At 45.5% G+C, this 21837-nt stretch overlaps 1 protein-coding gene across 1 annotated transcript in view; it reads right to left on the reverse strand.

The window, feature by feature from the left end:
* Positions 1 to 21837, reverse strand: part of sdt (MAGUK p55 family member stardust) — a 963188-nt gene that overhangs the window by 775622 nt on the left and 165729 nt on the right. Inside the window, 2 exon segments of the mRNA XM_071665600.1 lie at positions 11515 to 11629; positions 15044 to 15517. Coding sequence (XP_071521701.1) covers positions 11515 to 11629; positions 15044 to 15517 — 589 coding nt within the window.

Genomic DNA, 21837 nt, shown 5'->3' on the forward strand with positions numbered 1-21837 from the left:
TGACGTGTAGGCGTGGTGCTGGCGTTGGTAGTACTGATGGGTAAGCGTGGCGACACTTGCTGATGTGTGTGTGTGTGTGTGTGTGTGTGTGTGTGTGACGACATCTATTTTTCAGAGCTACGTGATAGATATGGCCATGACGTGAATCAAATTTCCTAACGTTTTCTCCAACTTAACATTTGAGACTTCCAGAAGATCTTACACGTTCCAGCAGCTAACACCACATGTTCCAGCAGCCAACACCACATGTTCCAGCAGCTAACATCACATGTTCCAGCAGCTAACACCACGTGTTCCAGCAGCCAACACCACATGTTCCAGCAGCTAACATCACATGTTCCAGCAGCCAACACCACATGTTCCAGCAGCTAACACCACGTGTTCCAGCAGCCAACACCACATGTTCCAGCAGCTAACATCACATGTTCCAGCAGCTAACATCACATGTTCCAGCAGCTAACACCACGTGTTCCAGCAGCTAACACCATATGTTCCAGCAGCTAACACCACATGTTCCAGCACCCAACACCACGTGTTCCAGCAGCTAACATCACATGTTCCAGCAGCTAACACCACATGTTCCAGCAGCTAACACCATATGTTCCAGCAGCTAACACCACATGTTCCAGCACCCAACACCACATGCTCCAGCAGTTAACAAAACCACACGTTCCAGCAGCTAACACCACATGTTCCAGCAGCTAACACCATATGTTCCAGCAGCTAACACCACATGTTCCAGCAGCTAACATCACATGTTCCAGCAGCCAACACCACATGTTCCAGCAGCTAACACCACGTGTTCCAGCAGCCAACACCACATGTTCCAGCAGCTAACATCACATGTTCCAGCAGCTAACATCACATGTTCCAGCAGCTAACACCACGTGTTCCAGCAGCTAACACCATATGTTCCAGCAGCTAACACCACATGTTCCAGCACCCAACACCACGTGTTCCAGCAGCTAACATCACATGTTCCAGCAGCTAACACCACATGTTCCAGCAGCTAACACCATATGTTCCAGCAGCTAACACCACATGTTCCAGCACCCAACACCACATGCTCCAGCAGTTAACAAAACCACACGTTCCAGCAGCTAACACCACATGTTCCAGCAGCTAACACCATATGTTCCAGCAGCTAACACCACATGTTCCAGCAGCTAACATCACATGTTCCAGCAGCTAACACCATATGTTCCAGCAGCTAACACCACATGTTCCAGCAGCTAACATCACATGTTCCAGCAGCTAACATCACATGTTCCAGCAGCTAACACCACATGTTCCAGCAGCTAACATCACATGTTCCAGCAGCTAACACCACATGTTCCAGCAGCCAACACCACATGTTCCAGCAGCTAACATCACATGTTCCAGCAGCTAACACCACATGTTCCAGCAGCTAACACCACATGTTCCAGCAGCTAACACCACATGTTCCAGCAGCTAACACCATATGTTCCAGCAGCTAACACCATATGTTCCAGCAGCTAACATCACATGTTCCAGCAGCTAACACCACATGTTCCAGCAGCTAACACCACATGTTCCAGCAGCTAACACCACATGTTCCAGCAGCTAACACCACATGTTCCAACAGCTAACACCACATGTTCCAGCAGCTAACACCACATGTTCCAGCAGCTAACACCATATGTTCCAGCAGCTAACACCATATGTTCCAGCAGCTAACATCACATGTTCCAGCAGCTAACACCACATGTTCCAGCAGCTAACACCACATGTTCCAGCAGCTAACACTATATGTTTCAGCAGTTAACAAAACCATATGTTCCAGCAGCTAACGCTACATGTTCCAGCAGTTAACAAAACCACATGTTCCAGCAGCTAACACCACATGTTCCAGCAGCTAACACCACATGTTCCAGCAGCTAACACCACATGTTCCAGCAGCTAACACTATATGTTTCAGCAGTTAACAAAACCATATGTTCCAGCAGCTAACGCTACATGTTCCAGCAGTTAACAAAACCACATGTTCCAGCAGCTAACACCAAGCTTATTAACAAAACCACGGGTTCCAGAAGTTATCACTACCACATCTGCTAGCGACTCCTAATACCGTATGTTCCAGCAACTCCCACTGCCACACCGTCCAGCAACTCTCAGTACCACACGTTCTAGCAACTCCCACCACCACATGTTCTAGCAACTCCCACCACCACATGTTCCAGCAACACCCACCACCACATGTTCTGGTAACTCCCATTACCACACGTTCCAGCAACTCCCACCACCACATGTTCCAGCAACACCCACCACCACATGTTCTGGTAACTCCCATTACCACACGTTCCAGCAACTCCCATTACTACATGTTCTGGTAACTCCTACTACAATATGTTCCAGCATATAGTGCAGCAACTTTTACTACCGCATGTACCACTAACCCCCTACCACCGCAATTTCCAGTAACTCCCATTACCGTATATTCCAGCAATTATCACTACTACGCATCACAGAAGCCCACACATCTCCACGTTCCAGCACACCCCCTCACTCCCCGCACGCTCCTCCACCTTTAGTAGCACGTCCATTGATTCCCCAGAGTCCTCTAGGGAGTCTCCCTTAACCCCTTGAGCACGACTATACGACTCTCATATATGATGGTGTGACGTTCGTCCTGTCCCTCGAGCCCATCATACGGAAGGGTTGCGTTCCTCAAAGAGTAGAGTAAATCTGGCTACAATGGTAAGTAGGGAAGAGGACAGCATCTGGAAGAGCCCTATTCCAATGCTAACTTACACAGGATGAATCATTATGGCATTTACAACCCGTGTGGTTGCTTATATAATCCATATGTACCACAGGTTATAAGCTTCCTTCATTTACAGTTGAATTTACATGTCAACTTTTTCAGTAAATGCCTCGGTACTTTAACACTTGGCAGGAAGGTAGGCAAAGTCAAACGCTTCATCAGAGAGAGAGAGAGAGAGAGAGAGAGAGAGAGAGAGAGAGAGAGAGAGAGAGAGAGAGAGAGAGAGACTAAATAAGTCCATAGCGCAAGTGGTACCTTACTAACTCTCCTGCCAGTTTCTCCTGCTGGAGAGGGAGCGGTGGACCGTCACAGAAGATATATCATGACCTCCCGACGAAAGCAGTGAAGGCCACAAATGAAAGTTATTCTTCCTCAAGTAATTTGTAATGTAACTCAGTCACTGAGGCCCCGTTTCTGGTCAACTTATGCACTCTGGATCCTCTTTTGCATCAGTCTACAGGACAGGCTGGTGTCCACAGTAAATTCGGCCGGTCTTGAGGCATAGGTCAACCGCCCAGACCCTGACCAAGAGAAGTCGGGTCGTATCCTTTCACTGAACCTGAGTGTAAATCCAGTTAAGCACGGAAGCAACTGAAATATGACGTAAATGCAATCGATTGTTCAGACAACTATTCAAGGCGTTGTAACAAGCATTCCACAAAACTTCGACCGATTCATTCAAAACTTTCATACGTTCCAGCCTTCAGGTAGCTGGGAACACCACTCACCACGAACAGGCAACCAGATAACCACGAATGATAAGAGCCTTCCAACGTTGAGGCTCCAGTCAAGAGTGGAGAACGTAAGGTCGTACATGATCACACACGGATGAAGAAGGCTGAAAGACTCACCAGTTCCCTCTGAACTTATTTCCACCATGAAATACGTAAGGAAATACTGAACTTACATTCCAAGATGCCTAATCTGCACTTCAGACGATCATCACGTAACACAGGCGACTCACAACATCGAGTCTGCAATACACGCACGCCTGGAACACTCCGAAATAAACTAAGTTTACGACCCCAAGACGCAGGATTGCTTCGCCGAAACATGTCAGAGTCGTAATACAGAGCCAAGATACGCCACAACAAAGAAGAGAACGTGCGATGTCAGTCCTTCAGGGGAACACCAGTTCTAAATCAAGAAAAGCAATTAGGCTCTTGCGAGTGGGGGGGGAGAGGTCACTTCAGACACCACGAACACAATTTTTCTGATGCACTGGACAAAAACAGTCAAAGCGATGTGTGTGTGTGTGTGTGTGTGTGTGTGTGTGTGAAGTTTCGGTGCATTGTACATGAAAGCTATAAAATGGATGTTGGCAAAAGCGGCCTTTCTTCGTCTGATCCTGGCTCTGCCTCGCTAACGCGAGAAACAGCGACCTAGTATAAAAAAAACTATATATATATATATATATATATATATATATATATATATATATATATATATATATATATATATATATATATAAACAGGTAATCACTTCCAGATAACATTCCTTGTCTTAAAAGAAAACATCAGCCATTCCCTCACATCGTAACGTAAACAAACATCGGACGAAGCAGAAGGTGAACGCGCCACCAGCCTGGGCGTAATGGTTCTTGTTATCCTTCTTGATGACGTGTAGTTCACCAGTGTTCTGCCACTGGTGTGGACCACACTGACCAAGTGCATGGCCTAGTGCTTCACTGCGTTGCCCAGACCACGCTCATACTTTTCTTGCAGTGTGGCCAGTGGTGGTTTTCAATCAGAGTGGGACCAGTCCCTGGACCTTACGTGCACGTTTGAGCCACCGTCCACAGGGTAGGGTGAAGGAGCGCTCGATCAAACAGCCGCTTTTGGCGGCAAAATATCAATCAATGGTTCCCCAGGAGAACATTCAACATTCATCAATGATAATGTATACCGACAGTAATGTTATACAAAGGTAAGGTACACATCGGCAGTGACTATTTACACTGGAACCAATAGAATGAGTTACACAGTTCTCGCTCTGGACGGGTCCAAATAATGTTTCAGAAATTTGCAGATGAGGCGCTGGTCAGTTTCGTGCACTCGATGTCTACACCACTTCCTCTCATTCCACGTGTGACAGATCTGCAATTTACTGGCATTTCCAGATTTGTACATCGATCAGTTCAACATGGAATCATTCTCACTTGCAGACGTGTTACCAGGCGTTCCACTCAGAGTCCAGATAAAAACACATGGTAACTATCCTGCCACACTGATCATTTCGTATCCATATATATCTAACAAACTCTCCTCAACACACGTCTCCAATTCTGATAAACTGTGCATAATAACAATCCTGTCTCAGGTGTTTCACACGATGCAAAAAAATATAAGGCAAGGACGGACGGGTTGCGCTAACCGAGTAAGTAACATGTGAAGAGGAAGAAGACGAGGCTGGTGTATATCACAGATGATACAACATAAACATCTCACACTGAGACGCATCTTATGACAGCATCTGTCTGCCCATCATCCTAGGCGCCAGGTCACTCGTGGACATGCACTAGATCTGACATGAATATCATCAATTTTTCTCTCTCAAACTTGTACTTCTATAATCAAAAAGATATTGAATAAGGAACTTGATTCCATAAGAACTTGATCGGTTCACACCGTGCAGAACCAGGGGTTGTAACACTGTATAGTCTGCTTAGGGACATCCATTGTAATATGGACAAACCAAACAGTTCGAGGAAGGGGACTTTCTTCCTGACGGGAGGCTGTGTCAACAATACTGAGTTATATATTGCCTCTGGCATCACTGATATGCACGGTCCCAGGTATAGACTTGCACCAAAAATCTCATCAGTTAAGTGAAGCGAGATAAAGATTCTAGATCATTCTTTCTGACAAATTTCTTCACATGAAGTTAGACATCATATGGCATCAACAAGATAGCTACATCTAAGCACTAACTAGATAAATAGTTCACTTCAAATGCACGACTGACATTATCTACACCTTAGCTATACGAAAAGTTGACAGGTTTTTCTCTTTGTATAATCTTGTCTTTCTACTCCTACTACACTAATCCATGAGTTTCTGTTCTCTTCCACAACCACAAACAGCCTCGTTAGGACTAATGGTGTTGTTGTTGTTTGACTTGTTTCGTATTTTGTATTCACTTGTATTCTGGATTGAGAAATCGCTACACTCATGCTATAGACAGCGATGTGTCGTTCCAGTCAAAAGCAATCTTTCCAGACCGCATATCAAGCGAAAGCTGAGTAAACTTAGTCCTTACACTAATTATTATGATCATTATCATCATTATTATTACATCTGACATCAAACTTCATAACTCACTAATGTCATGTAACCTGCACGACTCATAGCAAGACAGTAACATGATTTAGAAGTTTTTGTTTACATGTGTCCTTCTTCTCAGCACTCAGGATACACTTGTTCTCAGCACTCTGAGTACCCCCTTCCTCTCAGCACTCAGGATACACTTGTTCTCAGCACTCTGAGTACCCCCTTCCTCTCAGCACTCAGGAAACACTTGTTCCTAGCACTCTGAGTACCCCCTTGTTCTCAGCACTCAGGATACACTTGTTCCTAGCACTCTGAGTACCCCCTTGTTCTCAGCACTCAGGATACACTTGTTCTCAGCACTCTGAGTACCCCCTTGTTCTCAGCACTCTGAACACCCCCCCTGTTCTCAGCACTCAGAATGCCCCCATTTTTCCCAGCACTGGAAAAGCTGGGAGGATAAACACGCAGATGGTATGGGGGGAAGAAGAAGATAAAGCACCACCTTGTTATATCCCGCGTCCTCCATCAACCACCCACTCACAACCCGTGGCGCTGAAATTCGAACAGCCGTGACCTCCTTCCTCGCCCCTCGTGACCCGACGCGACCCGCCTGAACAAGCGAAAACACACACACACACACACACACACACACACACACAGTCGGTGCTGGTGTGCGTCGAGCCATTCAGACGGAGGGCAAGTCACCAGTTGGTTTACAAGACGCTGCTAACCTCACCATCAGCTGTCTCTATGTTATTATGGGAGAGAGAGAGAGAGAGAGAGAGAGAGAGAGAGAGAGAGAGAGAGAGAGAGAGAGAGAGAGAGAGAGAGAGAGAGAGAGAGTCTGCTGGTTGCCTAATTAGCTTTCCATTTCCTTATAAAACTCAGAAGATCATTTCTGGGACTTACTTTCATAAGGTAGAATAAGAGATTTTTTTTTTTTATCTTCACGAGTTATCTGTACCGGGGCAAAACAAAGCTTCACCTTACGACAATTCTATGAGTGGGCTCAGTGTTCAGAGTTCCTTGATACTTACTTTACGTCTACCACACGACAGTTTTCGAGACTCACCTACCCACCTCCCACAGTTACGTTCCGCATCGTACGATCATCTGCCGAGCTGTTCTATAGGAATATATATATTCCTATGAGTCCACGGGGAAAATGAAACACGATAAGTTCCCAAGTGCACTTTCGTGTAATAATCGCATCATCAGGGGAGACAAGAGAGAAATATAAGTCAGATCACAAGCAACTTCTGGATCATGTGTTCCTGTGTGAAACAGCAGGTTGTCAAGCACCAAGAGGTGTTACAGGAACTAGTAAGAACGAGGCAGGAGCAGGTCAGGTGTGCGAAAGAAACAGACGTGTAGCAGAAATAGTTCTGAGGAAGTAACAGGTGTGTGTGTGTGTGTGTGTGTGTGTGTGTGTGTGTGTGTGTAGAAATGACAGATATCAGGTTTGAGAGTAAAGTGAGGCAGCAAAAAATATACCATACAGATGTCAATGCGAAGCACTTGCACGGTTGACGATGCCGGCGGCGGAGGCAGCAGCAGCTGGTAATACACAGAAACAATCGTGACCCAGGAGCAACAGGAGAGCTAAGAGAGCAACAACAGGAATAACAAATACAATCAACAGATACACAACAGTACCAGATGGAAGGCAGCAGCAGCAGCATGAATACCAGACGAATGCACGTGTGTGTGGTGGTCCAGGAGCCCCTCACGCACAGACCTCTGTAACTTGACGGGAGTTCCCTCCCTCATCATGGCTGGTCAGGTTGTGCCTCACCGCCCTGCTACACGAGAAGTTACCGCCTGTGCTGATGTGTTTCAGATCAGAGGTCAGTCGCCGCCCACGAGATGCTCAGGAGGAGCAGCACAATGATGCTAGGAGTGAGGACCTAGTCAATCCCATGAAAGGAAAGAACTTACTATTTTTCTTTTACTTACTATACTTAATTCAAGCCAAAAGAGAAGGTGCTCAGTCGAAAAGCTTAGCTCATGTCTTAAATGCTGAAGTTTTCAGTGAAGACGTAATGAATGATTTCAGTTAAGCGTTTGGGGTTCAAGAGTTCAGTTCACGCCAATTAAATAAATACTCAGTTTAAAACCTCGAGAATGAGAACCCAAATAACGCCCTGAGGGAGTTCATTTATCGCCTTGAGAATTCAGGAGCGCATTCTACCAACGAAAGAAAGACCTCACAGAACGCCCAGAGATTATGTGAACTCGATTAGACCATGTTCAGCAACAGTTCTGTCAGTGAGGGTGACGAACTCCTCAATGAACGTCTCGATAATGACATGAGGAAAACGTACAGGCGCTGTCCTCACAGGAAGCGCCAGAATCACAAAGCCACGTCGTAGCCAACACCCGAAGAACGAGAGTCGTTCATTGACCATCACGACGGCAGAATCCCCGCTCGTCGCAGCTCCCTCAAGTACGACACGACATGACCCAACATTGAGTGATGCTTGTAAACTCGGCCAGATGGAGACATCAGACTACCTAGGGTATCGCTCCCACTTCGAGTCGACGAACGCCCAAACATAACGTCCCGAAGCGTCGCTTTTACACTTCGACCACGATGTGGATATTTTGGTATACTCACGTGAAAGGACAACTATATACGAAATTAATCATATCCATACAGTAATACAGACACACACACACACACACACACACACACACACACACACACACACACACACACACACACACCTGGGAGGCACAAGAGAAGAATTCATGCCAGTCTGCGTAGGTAAAGTTGACCTGTGAGTTGTGGAAGTTAAAGGCGATGTTGCGTACATTAACCAGTTAACGATGACGTTACAGATGTTAGTGTTAACGGTGGTAACGTTACAGATGTTTACCTGGTAACAGTGATATTACATATGTTGATTTCTTAACCGTGACGTTACAGACATTAGTCGGTTAACGGCACCGTTGCAGATGTTAATCTGTTATCACTGACGTTACATATGTTAATCTGTCAACGGCGGTGACGTCACATACATTAATCTGTTAACGGCGGTGACGTCACATATGTCAATCTATCAACGGCGGTGACGTTACATATGTTAATCTGTTAACAGTGGTGACGTTACAGATGTTTACCTGTTATCGGCGCAGTTTAGGATGTTAATCTGTCTCGCCAACGGCTCTCTGAAAGGAATCAGGTTAAACTGAAGAGCAGAAAGATAACTTCCAAATTACTTTCGAAAATACGTTCCCGCGCATGAGGCTCGTGGGATGGCACAGCTCTCTCTCTCTCTCTCTCTCTCTCTCTCTCTCTCTCTCTTTCTCTCTCTCTCTCTCTCTCCTCCCCAGCGACCCAACTGTTACACTTGCGTAACGACGGGTAACACAGCGACTAGGGGTCTGTTGTTCACCTTATCAACCAGCCTGGTCGCGGGGTTAGCCTGCGTCATATCAGAACCAGCTGGACCACGGCGCTGGCATCGCTGGTGACCACTGGTGACACGTTTCCCTCACACCCACCTGAGCGCCAGTATTCAAGGGGGTCAAGCTACCTGAGGGATCCATACCTGGTGAGGGTTCACACGACGAGGGAACCCAAGCCAACGCAGGATCCACAAGAGTTCCAGGAACAGCATTATCTGGAGACCTTACCTAACTAGGGTTCAACAAACAGCTGACGATCCACTCAATCTGGGGACCCGCAACCACCTGAAGATCCACTCCGACTTGGGATCCACATCAGAAGAGGATCCACACCATCTAAGGGATCCACGCCAGCTAAGGAACTACAGCATCTGGAATCCACACCATCACAGGATCCTATCTCGGGACCTATACCATATGGTGAGCTATGCCAGACGAATGTCCACATCAGGTAAAATTCTCCACCAAGACTGAAATCCACACTGGTCATGAATCCACAACTGACACCACGTTACCCTAGTGTAAATTACGAAGTACTCTCCTCTCACTCTTACCTCTGTAAAGGTAATTCTAATCTCTCTCTCTCTCTCTCTCTCTCTCTCTCTCTCTCTCTCTCTCTCTCTCTCTCTCTCTCTATATATATATATATATATATATATATATATATATATATATATATATATATATATATATATAAATAGATACATAGATAGATAGATAAACAGATAGGCATATGTTCTTAACAACAATAACTACAGTATAACCTACAATAAAAAATGTTTCATCACACAAGCAGGTTTACCTACATATAGTATTCCAGCATTAATTACACCAATGATATAAACACCATAACGACCTTCACAAACAAACCATCATCCCCTGATTACCATATTTCCCCGTTTCGTTTTAGTCTGGAATTTACATTAGTAGTGTGGAGTCCGTGCCAGATCCCACATCACTGGTCACTGCGGCTACGAAGCGGGAGGAAACCCGCTCACATGGCCGAGCGTGGACAAAACCCTCACCAGGTGAGTCTAAACTTCTGTCTGGACCACCAAAACACAGGCGTCGCTCGCTGTCGTTTCCTTCACAAGAATTCTCATTGGTGATAGACCTGGAGCTGTAACGTTAGTGAAATGAATATCTTACTGATGTGACGACACACACACACACACACACACATACACCCAGTCTACTATGTGAACGTTGTGTGTCTCACTGGGTCTATGGTGACACTGCTGATACAGCAGACCCTCAGCGGTTTGGAAACACGAAGTCTTCCTCCAAGACCTCGGTGGCACTCACCTTCAGAGACCACTTTATATATATATATATATATATATATATATATATATATATATATATATATATATATATATATATATATATATATATATATAATAGTGAAATAATATCATAAGACTAAAGGTAGACAAGTGTACAGTGTCTAAAACACTCGATGCAGAGGAGTGTTGAAAGGCAAGTGAGAGGTACTCTCTCCTGTACCCCACATGCTACTCCTGCCTCAGGTGACGAGTAACCTCTGACCTCTGTTACCTTCTCCCTCACCCGTGTCCCCGCCAGCTCTGCCCGTCGGCCATACTCCCACACCAGCCCCACACCCGTACTCCCGGGCAAGTGGGACAGAGTCTGACTCCGAGACACAGTATCCAAACCCCAAGATCGGCCCCAGGACGACTCATGTTCAGTGTTCTGCATCTGTCCGTTCCAGTGAACAAATGAGAACTCATTAATATAAGGATGAGACGCTTGGCACAATGTAGCCCTCACGCACAAGACTCAATAAACAATATTACACACGAACACATCTTCATGGAACCGCACATACTTATCTTCTGACAGTTTTAATAATGTGTATTTCATGTTCAGTGTTGAGAGGCAGGAGTCTGCCGTGGCTAACCTTGCTACAGCGTCAATGACGTGGCTGTACACCAGAGAGATGGCGTCTGGCACAGACACACACACATAAGACTGGAAACACATGTTGCCTGTGAACGCTTTGGGCGGGAAACCTCTCCTGTACTTACCTTTAGCGATCTCGTCAATTCTTGGCGGGAAGCCTTCGTCGACGCCGCCCACCACCGAGAACCCGAAGCGGCGGTCGGCGGGGCCCAGGAACAGGTTTATCTCTGTAATGGCCACCTGTTGGGAGGGATAGAGAGAAGGTCATACAGGTGAAGATGCAGTGACTATCATCCAAGTGACAGTGGCTGTCTATGAAGCACATGACACTGGATGTAAGCATTTAAGTAGAAGTGTTTTAAGTGTAAAGTTGGATATATGATGCGTCTGGATGGGACAATTATTGACCTTCGTCCTATTATGAGTTTTCAAGACGTCTTTGGTGTTTCTCACAACCCACAGCAGCCCTTGGGTGTGCCCTGGCATCCCTTCTGACACAGCGATCCATCTATCTATCGATCTTCGCGGCCTACACATATATCTATCCACTAAAGCTCTCCTCAGGTACACACACACAATCGTCCTCACAACTTACACAACACAAACATCCACCTACAAGTGCCCAGAACGCTCACAGTCACACCCATCCGATCTGTGCCAGTAACGGCACACCCGGGGACGAGCTGTTACTCACAAGAACCCATGCCAGGCTTACCCCAGGCGAATCCTTACTCCTCACTCTACTTACGTATACCAACACCACGTCCTCATTACCTTAAGGTGTCACCTACTTGGTCCATAATATATCATTTCACCGGTGTTGGCTGATCTAACCTGGGGCCTTCAGTGTCTACACTGCTGCCTCTAGATCTTTTATTTCATCCATCCTATGCTTCACTTCCCTCCGACGTTACCGGTATGTAAGATAAATCACCAAGTCTTCGCGCATAATATCTCCGGGTCTGTTGTTATTAAGCTGTTTCATTATCTCTGAATAATAAGCGAATACAGCAACGCAGTACACGTCGTCGTGGCTCCAGGCGGCTACAGAGATACATGAGGAGCTGGTCTCACAGAAGACTGTAATGTCTGCTGTGGGGTGCAATCCTTCAGTGTTTGATTTCACTTCATTCATCGATATTCAAGTCCAGACGAGTGAGAGGCAACTCAAGCTTTCCTTTCAGCATACCATTAACTGTGAGTACGAAGCTGAACACCACAATCAAGTGACATAAAGCCATGCCCAACCTCTCAAGGACGAAAGACACGGTGCAGTGTGTGTGACGATGACGGCTGTAAACACGTCGATAGTTCGAGCCTCTCTCAGTGGATGATTCCCACGAAGCCAATACGCTGGTTCTTCCAGATATAAATCTAAGACCATATGGTTGAGCAAAACACGTACGGCAGGTGTGCAAAACGTTAAACATACGAGGACTTGATACAAGAAGCAGAGATGACCAGAAACGATCACTTTCGAAAGGTTTTTGATTACCGCTGTGTCGGATGTGATGGACAGTGGTTGGTGTGTGTGTGTGTGTGTGTGTGTGTGTGTGTGTGTGTGTGTGTGTGTGTGTGTGTGTGTGCGCTTCAGTGTGGTCAGTAAGGTACATGTAATAATACTATCCCTGCTTTACGTGACTGGATGTGAAATTTAGTGATTTTTACGTCCTTCACATGATAATATTACTGACAAGGCTTCAGGATCTCTTGCCTCATCTGGTGGGATTAGTGGCTAGGTTCCATCATCTGTTGCTAGGTTCGATCATCATCTGTTGCCCCTCTGGCTAGGTTCCATCATCTGTTGCCCCACTGGCTAGGTTCCATCATCTGTTGCCCCACTCGCTCGAACATCATCTGCTCCCTCACTGGCTACGTACCATCATCTGCTCCCTCACTGGCTACGTACAATCATCTGCTCCCTCACTGGCTAGGTTCCATCATCTGTTGCTAGGTTCGATCATCATCTGTTGCCCTACTAGCTCGAACATCATCTGCTGCCTCACTGGCTACGTACCATCGTCTGCTCCCTCACTGGCTTGGTTCAGTCGTGTTGCCTCACCCACAAGGTTACATTTCATGTTGTTTCACTTGTTGATATCATCAAGCTGTGACCAAGTGTGTCACATCTGTGCTAAGTTCTATCTTACGTTGCTTCAGTTGAAGGTGTTTGCCTAGGGCAGGCGCCCACGCTGGTTCAGGCTTCTGTTCTGTCTTGTACACAGGGGCGGTGTGGGGTACTGATGGAGCATTAGTTCTAAGAAAATGGTCTGGCGTAAGTGCACAAACGACTAATGGTCACAATGAACAATCTAGCTGGCAATATACGGTATTAGTAAACAAGGAAACATCAAACGCAATGAAAAATTTACGTTACGGTTCTGCTAATGATTTGTCGTTCTGTTTATTATCATATTTTTGGAGTGAAAAATGTATTTACACACACACACACACACACACACACACACACACACACACACACGCAAGCACGTCGCTTATTTGCTATGCTTCGACGAAAATTGTTAACTGTCAAAACATGTTACTGTTCTGCACACATGTTTCAGTCTGATATTACGATTATAAAGCTCCATTAATCTCGCTTTTCAAATGTGCGGGACGAATCATTCGCCAATGCATTGTTAGCCACTGGGAATCACACGACAGTAATATCACAGTGTACCATTTAGTTAAAACTGATGTGTGTGTGTGGGACCAGATGTGACGCAACACACTCCTGACAGACCCGGCATGGCGTTTTGTGTGGTGAGGTGGGGTAATATGTCCACCGAACAGCTTTTAATCCAAAGTGCTCATGGCTTGTGTGGCGGTAGAGACAGGATTATGGGATGATGTACTACGGACGTATCGCCTTCAGGAAGCTTGTCTTACGAGGGGGGGGTACGCTGTTGTGACGTGGAGCGTCAGGGGAAGTGTGTACTGAAGCAACATAATGCTACAGATGTGGCAGTGTTGTCTAGTTTTCATGCGAAGTCACCAGACTGGATAAGGGTGATGTCGAAATCCCTTTTAAGCACAGTGGTGTGACCTTTACGTATGACGGCCTGGCCTTTGACCTGACCTGACCTGACCCTTGAGGGTAAAAAAAAAAAAAAACTTAATAATAACTTTGACATCCTTGGACACGACGATACGATCCTTTGAGCGCGACGGTAAGACCATATGGTATGGTGGACCGGCCTCTGACCTGACGCCAAGGACATAATGCATAAGTGTCTTACAGTCGTACTCAATGGGTCGTACCGCTGTGCTCAAGGGCGGCGACGTGGCACTCATAGGGTCGTATCGTCGTGCTCATGGGGCCGTGCCGTCGTACTCAAAGGGTCGTGTGCCGCCGTGCACAAGGACTGATGACCCTGGCAAATGCAATAAGCATCAGCTTCCGCAAGAACCTACCATTGTGGTGTTAACCACCACAGCCGTGAGTGTCACACTGGCACTCATAAAATGACCACAAAAACCACCTTCACCAAAGCCACTATCAATCTACCACATAGAAAATCAGATATATCTACTGAGCTATCAATGATGAAATGAGGAGGAGGAACTCTTACAAGAAAGAAGGCTTCAGTCAATCTGTTATGAGGGAAAAATACTTTTTCCATCAAGGAAGGAACTGTGGAGGATCGCACTCACCCCGTCAGGAGACCTGGGCGGCAGGAGGTCCATGTTGTCGACGAGGGAACGGGAGTGTGCGTGTCTCGGGGCAGGCAGGGGCTGGGCCTCGTCCCCGACCAGCGACTTGCTGTGGGTGTGGCGGGGGCGCAGCACCCCCTCCACGCTAGGGGGCACCACCGGCATGCCTATGGGTTTAGCCACATGGCTCACTATCTCCGGGCCGAGGGTGTGGGCGGGCTTGTGGTAGTGTGGGATCACGTCCGGGCTGTCCAGCAGGTCGGGAGGCGTGGACCCATTCACCGTCACCGAGCCGTTTGTCTTCGTCGGCGTCACCAGCACCGATACGCCGCCCCCACCGCCGCCGCCGCCCACGCCACTGGTGCCGTTGGCGTGGATGGTGCCGTTGGCGTGGCCGTTGACGCCCATGAGGGGCGGAGACCCCTGCCCACCACCAAACGTCGAGAACGTGGAGAGGCTGCGTGGGTTCCAGTCCTGCAACAAACATATACACATTAGCTCCAAACACACTAAAGATGTTCTCTATCATAGTATATATCATAGTAAATACACTTCTAAGATAAGTGCTCCCTATGTGTCGTAGAAGGCGACTAAAAGGGGAGGGGGCGGGTGGCTGGAAATCCTCCCCTCTCGTTTTTCATTTTCCAAAAGAAGGAACAGAGGAGGGGGCCAAGCGAGGATATTCCCTGAAAGCCTCAGTCTTCTGTTCTTAACTATACCTCGGTAACGAGTGAAAAGTTGTCTTTGGCGAGGCTGTATCATAGAGAGTACAGTCTCGTCAAAAGGAGTCGACCATTGCCCTGCTGCAGGACGTAGCGCAGCCTTGGGGCTACAGGAACTCGTGAAAAGAATTTCTGGGTACAACCGAGAGAGAGAGAGAGAGAGAGAGAGAGAGAGAGAGAGAATTAGTATATTCTGCTCGCAAGTGGTAACACAGCGAGCGAGAAGTCTCCATCAGACTAGGCTAATACATTCATGTCAACAAACTACAATGATATCAGTAAATAATGAAAAAAAAATTAATGTCTTGTTTCGAAAAAAAATTGAATAAAAGTTGGGACTCTGCAGGTATCACCATAATTCACCATGGATATTCCGTACATACATACATGGAGAGAGTACTGTAGGTGGCTTTAGAATTATCTTTAACACCTGACGAAGGTGTTTAAAGATCTTTCTCACAGCTGGTGGATGTATTAGCTGGATGCTGGCGGCCTTAACGACCCCACCAACGACCCTGGTACTTTATAGATCTAAAACCTAACCAACCAACCATCCTCCCTTCCTCGCCCATGACTAGACAATTGCCTTGAACAGCGGCCTAAACAAATAGATAAATAGATAAATGAACTGTAGCCTCAATCAATGTTACTTGACATACAACCTAGCTACGAGGGTACAGCCAAGCACCAGACACCTGGGTAAGTTCGACGAATGTCAGGTATAAACCTGGCGCGATCTTCAGCTCGCGACGGTCCTCAAAACACTGACACATTGTTTTCGTATGAGCCACCTAGTCTTAAACAGATCCTTCCCACCACATAAAATATAGAAAATTTAGAAAAAACAAAAAAATACAATAAAAACATGTATTAAACAGAGTGAATATATGAGGAATACACGATATTTTAAGGAAGGAACACTGAAACCTATTTAAATTGAGGTACAGGTTACACGAGTTACCCCCTATTCGTCATTTTCTCTATCAGGTTCCGAGTCTCGAAGAACGAGTGATATGATATGACATACTTCTGAATATCAATACTAAAAACATACATACATGATCATTTTACAGAGGTACTTACGTAAATTTAAGCAAATAACTGAGAAAATATACAGATATGTGATATACAAAACTCGATGTTTACTCGATCAAATATGAATTCTCCCGTTTCATGTCTATAATGACTTGGCTTCTGAACTATTAAATCTGTTGGCCCTTAGTAATTCCTATAGAGTGACAGTACAAAAAAAAGTCAACATTCGCCAATCATTGCAATATGTCTTCCTTCAAAGACATCTTATATATTGAAATAAGTCACAAGACTCAAAAGCAACTGAAGGGTGTAGAAGCTATTTGAGTTTCATTAACACCGGTTGAAATTAACTGTATGTGTAGGGAAAAAATATATTTTTTTTTTGGTCATATCTGACCTTTAAAGATGGCTAAAAATGGTGAAATGAAAAAGTTTGACATTGGAATTAAGTGATGTACGTGAAAAGTCATCTTTGTGTCAAATTTCATAAACACGCTAATATGTGGCCATCAAATAATGACAAAGATATGTTTTTATGATGAACTTTGACCCTTCAGGGTAAAGCAAAATAAGCTCAAATAACAAACTCCACCTGTGGGTCATGTAGAGATACACCTTTATGCCAAGTCTTCACAACACTGTCGAAAATATGGCTAAGAAATGGCAAAAAAAGGAGCCTTTTTAATGACCATTAACCACTATAGAGCAGCCGGTATGGCAGACACACTAATTATCCTGTGCACTGTATGGAGTTTGTGGAATGACGCCCACACAAGATTTCTTTTCCTCTCCCTTCTACTGTGGCCGACATGGCACTGAGAAAAAGGCATGCCCCAAATCACGGCCATCTCGGGTGTACGTTCAACAGGAGGGGGAAAGAATTAGGAATACAGTATTTTGTATTCAAATCTTAACGGTGGAAAGGTTACAGAGAAAAAGACGGACAAGAATTCTATAGCCTGCTGTACGAGGATAGGAGGAAGGATCACAACGGTCCATCCTCGTGAAACTGTGAGGAAGAACAACAACCTAATCTACATGGAACTGGGCAATGTGACCCCTGACTTCTCTAAATCCTTCACAAGAACTGAATACTAAAAATCATTAAATGAAAAAGGTGTCTGAACGGATTGAACTAAGGCACTTGCCCGCTAAGGTTCAAGGCAATCGGTCCCAAAATGAAAAAAAAAAAGACAAAACCATCATGTTGCGGAGAAGAAAAAGAATAGAAAAAAAAAAAATTCGTCTGCATTACCACAAAGGAAACACGTCTTATTCAACAAGATAAATGACTAACTTATAAAGAACAAACGCAACAAATTTCATTACTAATATAAACAGGAAAACTTGAGATTAACACGTAAGAACGTAACATGAATAGCAGCATCGCTAATCGTAACGAAAATGAAACGTTTCTGAGAGTGACAGCAACGGAGACCAATGGAGTCATAAACAAAAGAGTGGATACAATAAAAGATTTGATTCTCTGACTCATAACAGAAGACGAGAGTATAACAATGGATCAGAAGTACTCATAATAGGAGCAACAAGATTAATAATTCTGATGCCCATCAAAGATCATAACCTCTAAACCACTGACAAACAAACAAAGGCAACTTACCACAGTATGACGACAATAAATAGTTTAGTTTCCCGTGAAAAACAAAGAAATCGTGAAGATTACGAGGGTTATTCTGAAACCAACAACTCTGCATCATTATGTAAATAATCTCAAACTGTTGCTCTCATTTTAACCTTCATAGGTTCTCACGAGTTTACTTTCTACATATAAAACTTCACATTCTCACATTATTATTTTTTTTCTGTAAATGGAAGTATATCTTTGATTGCCTTATACCCTGCGTATGTTGCTTCAGGGCAGCAACACACACACACACACACAACATAACTATGGAACACAAGAGAGGCGAACGTGTGCCCGAGGCAGTGTTGCAGAAGATTCCCGCCATACACCAAACAAGACCAACCATCAGGTTAGCTATTCAGACAATGTCCCGACCCAAACAGCTCGTTTCATCAACCGCAGCAACAAACAACCTCACAGATCGCTTGAGACGACTAGCGAGAATACTCAAAGGCATTCATCTCAATAACTGAAGTGAAGTCATCTATCATGCAGACCCACATGTACTTCAGCGAAAAGTAAATGGTATCCATGATTTCCCCAACATGAAATACCCAAGAAACACTGGCAGAACACAAGTAAAATACTCCATTTATCAAACTTGACTCCCACTTTCAATGTAATGTTGATATAACTGGAAATGGGTAAAGAGGTTGAATGAGAGCAGGTGAGAGGGCGGACAGACGGGCCAAGCCCTTCCCTCCAGATCGTAAACCTGTTATCTGGTCATGTATCTTCCAGCGCGCGGTCACTCACGCCCAAATCTCAGGTTGAATGGGGCACCTCCCGCCAATTACACATTCCTATTTCTCCAGTAGACCGTGAGGCCGGACAACCAGATGGTGTGTGTGTGTGTGTGTGTGTGTGTGTGTGTGGGTGGGTGGGTGTGTTTGTAAAATGTCTCCAATTAAGCAAACTTAGAAACAAATGAATGCTTTTGTTTTGTTAATTCCTTCGGTCCTCCAGTTTTCGCTACAGTTTGAGAGGTTGATAAAGAAATGTAAACACGACGGTACGACGCGTCGGTATGACACTTCGGTACGACCCCTTAGTATGATGACCTAGTCGCCCTTGACCTCCAGACCCTTAAGGGCCAGGCCAGGCTATCATACCCTACAGCGACATCGTCGTGCTACAGAATCGTACCGTCGTTCTTAAGGATCCTACCTTTGTGCTCAAACATCAAACCGTCGCACTGTGGGATCGTACTGTTAAGCTCAACGATCGAACAGTCGTACTTAAGAATCGTATCGTCGTACTTAACGGTCGTACCATCGTTCCAAAGGACCGAACCGTCGCACTCAAGGATCGCCCATTCATGCTCAAGGATCGTTCCGTCGTGCCCACATTTCGTACCGTCGTGCTCAAGGATCGTTCCGTCGTGCCCACATTTCGTACCGTCGTGCTCAAGGATCGTTCCGTCGTGCCCACATTTCGTACCGTCGTGCTCAAGGATCGTTCCGTCGTGCCCACATTTCGTACCGTCGTGCTCAAGGATCGTTCCGTCGTGCCCACATTTCGTACCGTCGTGCTCAAGGATCGTTCCGTCGTGCCCGAGTTTCGTACCGTCGTGCTCAAGGATCGTTCCGTCGTGCCCGAGTTTCGTACCGTCGTGCTCAAGGATCGTTCCGTCGTGCCCGAGTTTCGTACCGTCGTGCTCAAGAGAGTAAGTCATCACAAGGGCACATACGATGGTTTGTGTGTCAGTCATCTCATGTCCCACAAACATATTTTCTCTCACTATATTCATGTTCATAATTAACTGGGTCACCTCTTGTGTACGTGTTTACAGACACTCCACCCGGAAACAGAACTCTGACTGGTCCGAACCTCACCATTGTGAGCCAGTGAATTTCTAATGCCCCAGTTCCCATCACCTTTCCAATATCTCCACATATATCATCTTTCCTATATCTCCACTGATATCACCTTTCCTATATCTCCACATACAGCATCTTTCCTATATCTCCACTTATATCAACTCTCTTATATCACCACTTCCACCATCACGTGTCCTATATCTCCAATTCCACCACCTTTCCTATACTTCCACCTCCGCCAACACCTCTCCTATACCTCCTCTTCCACCACCCACCACCTCGCCTTCTATCTACCCTCCTTCCCTCACAACCCTCACGTACCACGAACCTTCTGAGAGGTAAGTTGTCAGTTTCGACCTTTTGCATCAAGTCCACAGCAGAACGTGGATCTAAACAGGATGTGAGGTCAAGTCATGTGGCATTTGCCTGAAGCAACTGCTCCACCAGGGACCTCCTTGAGAAACATACGCGTCATAGACAATAACAGTTGTAATATCTTTACAGTTGCGATACCTTTGATTCATATTTTTTCCCCCGTAGGCTACCGCATATATCTCCTCAGTTTTGTATGTTACATTAAACAGTAATGTTCCGTTGCATCAAGGCAATCAAACCATAATGATAATATCAACGCAGCTCAGTGCATACGTCTATTCAAAGTCCTGTTTTCAAGGAATCGCTATATATGTCATTTTCTGGATCAATAACCGACACAGTTTCATGGGATTTGAAGCAAGGGTCGGACCACTAAGTTCCAGGGTTCACTGCTTACATTAGACCCTCCTGTTAGGAACCTTGAACCTTCTCCAGGAGAAGGAAATGCCCAGATTGTGGTGTTAAACTAATCCATGCGGAGGAACTCAATCCTTTCTACACAGAGAAATCCGCGACGTTGAACCGCTTCTACAAGTCGACTACCGAGGCACGAAACATTCTACTTAATAACATGGGCATCATTTCGTAAGGGAAACACACTGAGAATGGGAAACCTACAACTTTGTAATAACTAAACGGAGAGAAGCCACAACCTATGACATCTTGTCAATTCAGCCGTTCAGTTGAACAGGTCGATACAATATAGCAAGTCAGCCATATTCCTAATAATGAGGTATAGGGGAAGCAAAATGGAAAGTCAGAGTTCTGGATACAGTTGCATCAGTCGAGAGTGTACAGTGGATGAATACTGAGGGATCCTGACTGTACACTGGCTGTATACTGAGGAGTCCTGACTTTAAAAATGACTATGTTGTAGGGTTCTGACTACAGAGTGGCTGTACGATGAAGGATCCTAATTACAGTGTGACTATGTTGAGGGATTCTGACTATAGTGTGACTATGCTGAAGGGTCCTGACTATAGCGTGACTATGCTGAGGGATTTGGACTATAATATAACTATGCAGAAGGGTTCTGACTATAAAGTGACAGACTGTAAAATGAATGAACACTTAAGGACCCTGACTATAAAGGGACTGAATATTGAAGGATCCTAACATCGTGGGTCGAATTTTCTGGTGAATGCTGGGGTCAAGGGTGAAGGCGGCAACAGGCGTGGAGGTACAGCAGTCCTAATA

The sequence above is a fragment of the Panulirus ornatus genome, chromosome 10 (assembly GCF_036320965.1).
Source record: "Panulirus ornatus isolate Po-2019 chromosome 10, ASM3632096v1, whole genome shotgun sequence".
Classification (NCBI taxonomy): Eukaryota; Metazoa; Arthropoda; class Malacostraca; order Decapoda; family Palinuridae; genus Panulirus; species Panulirus ornatus.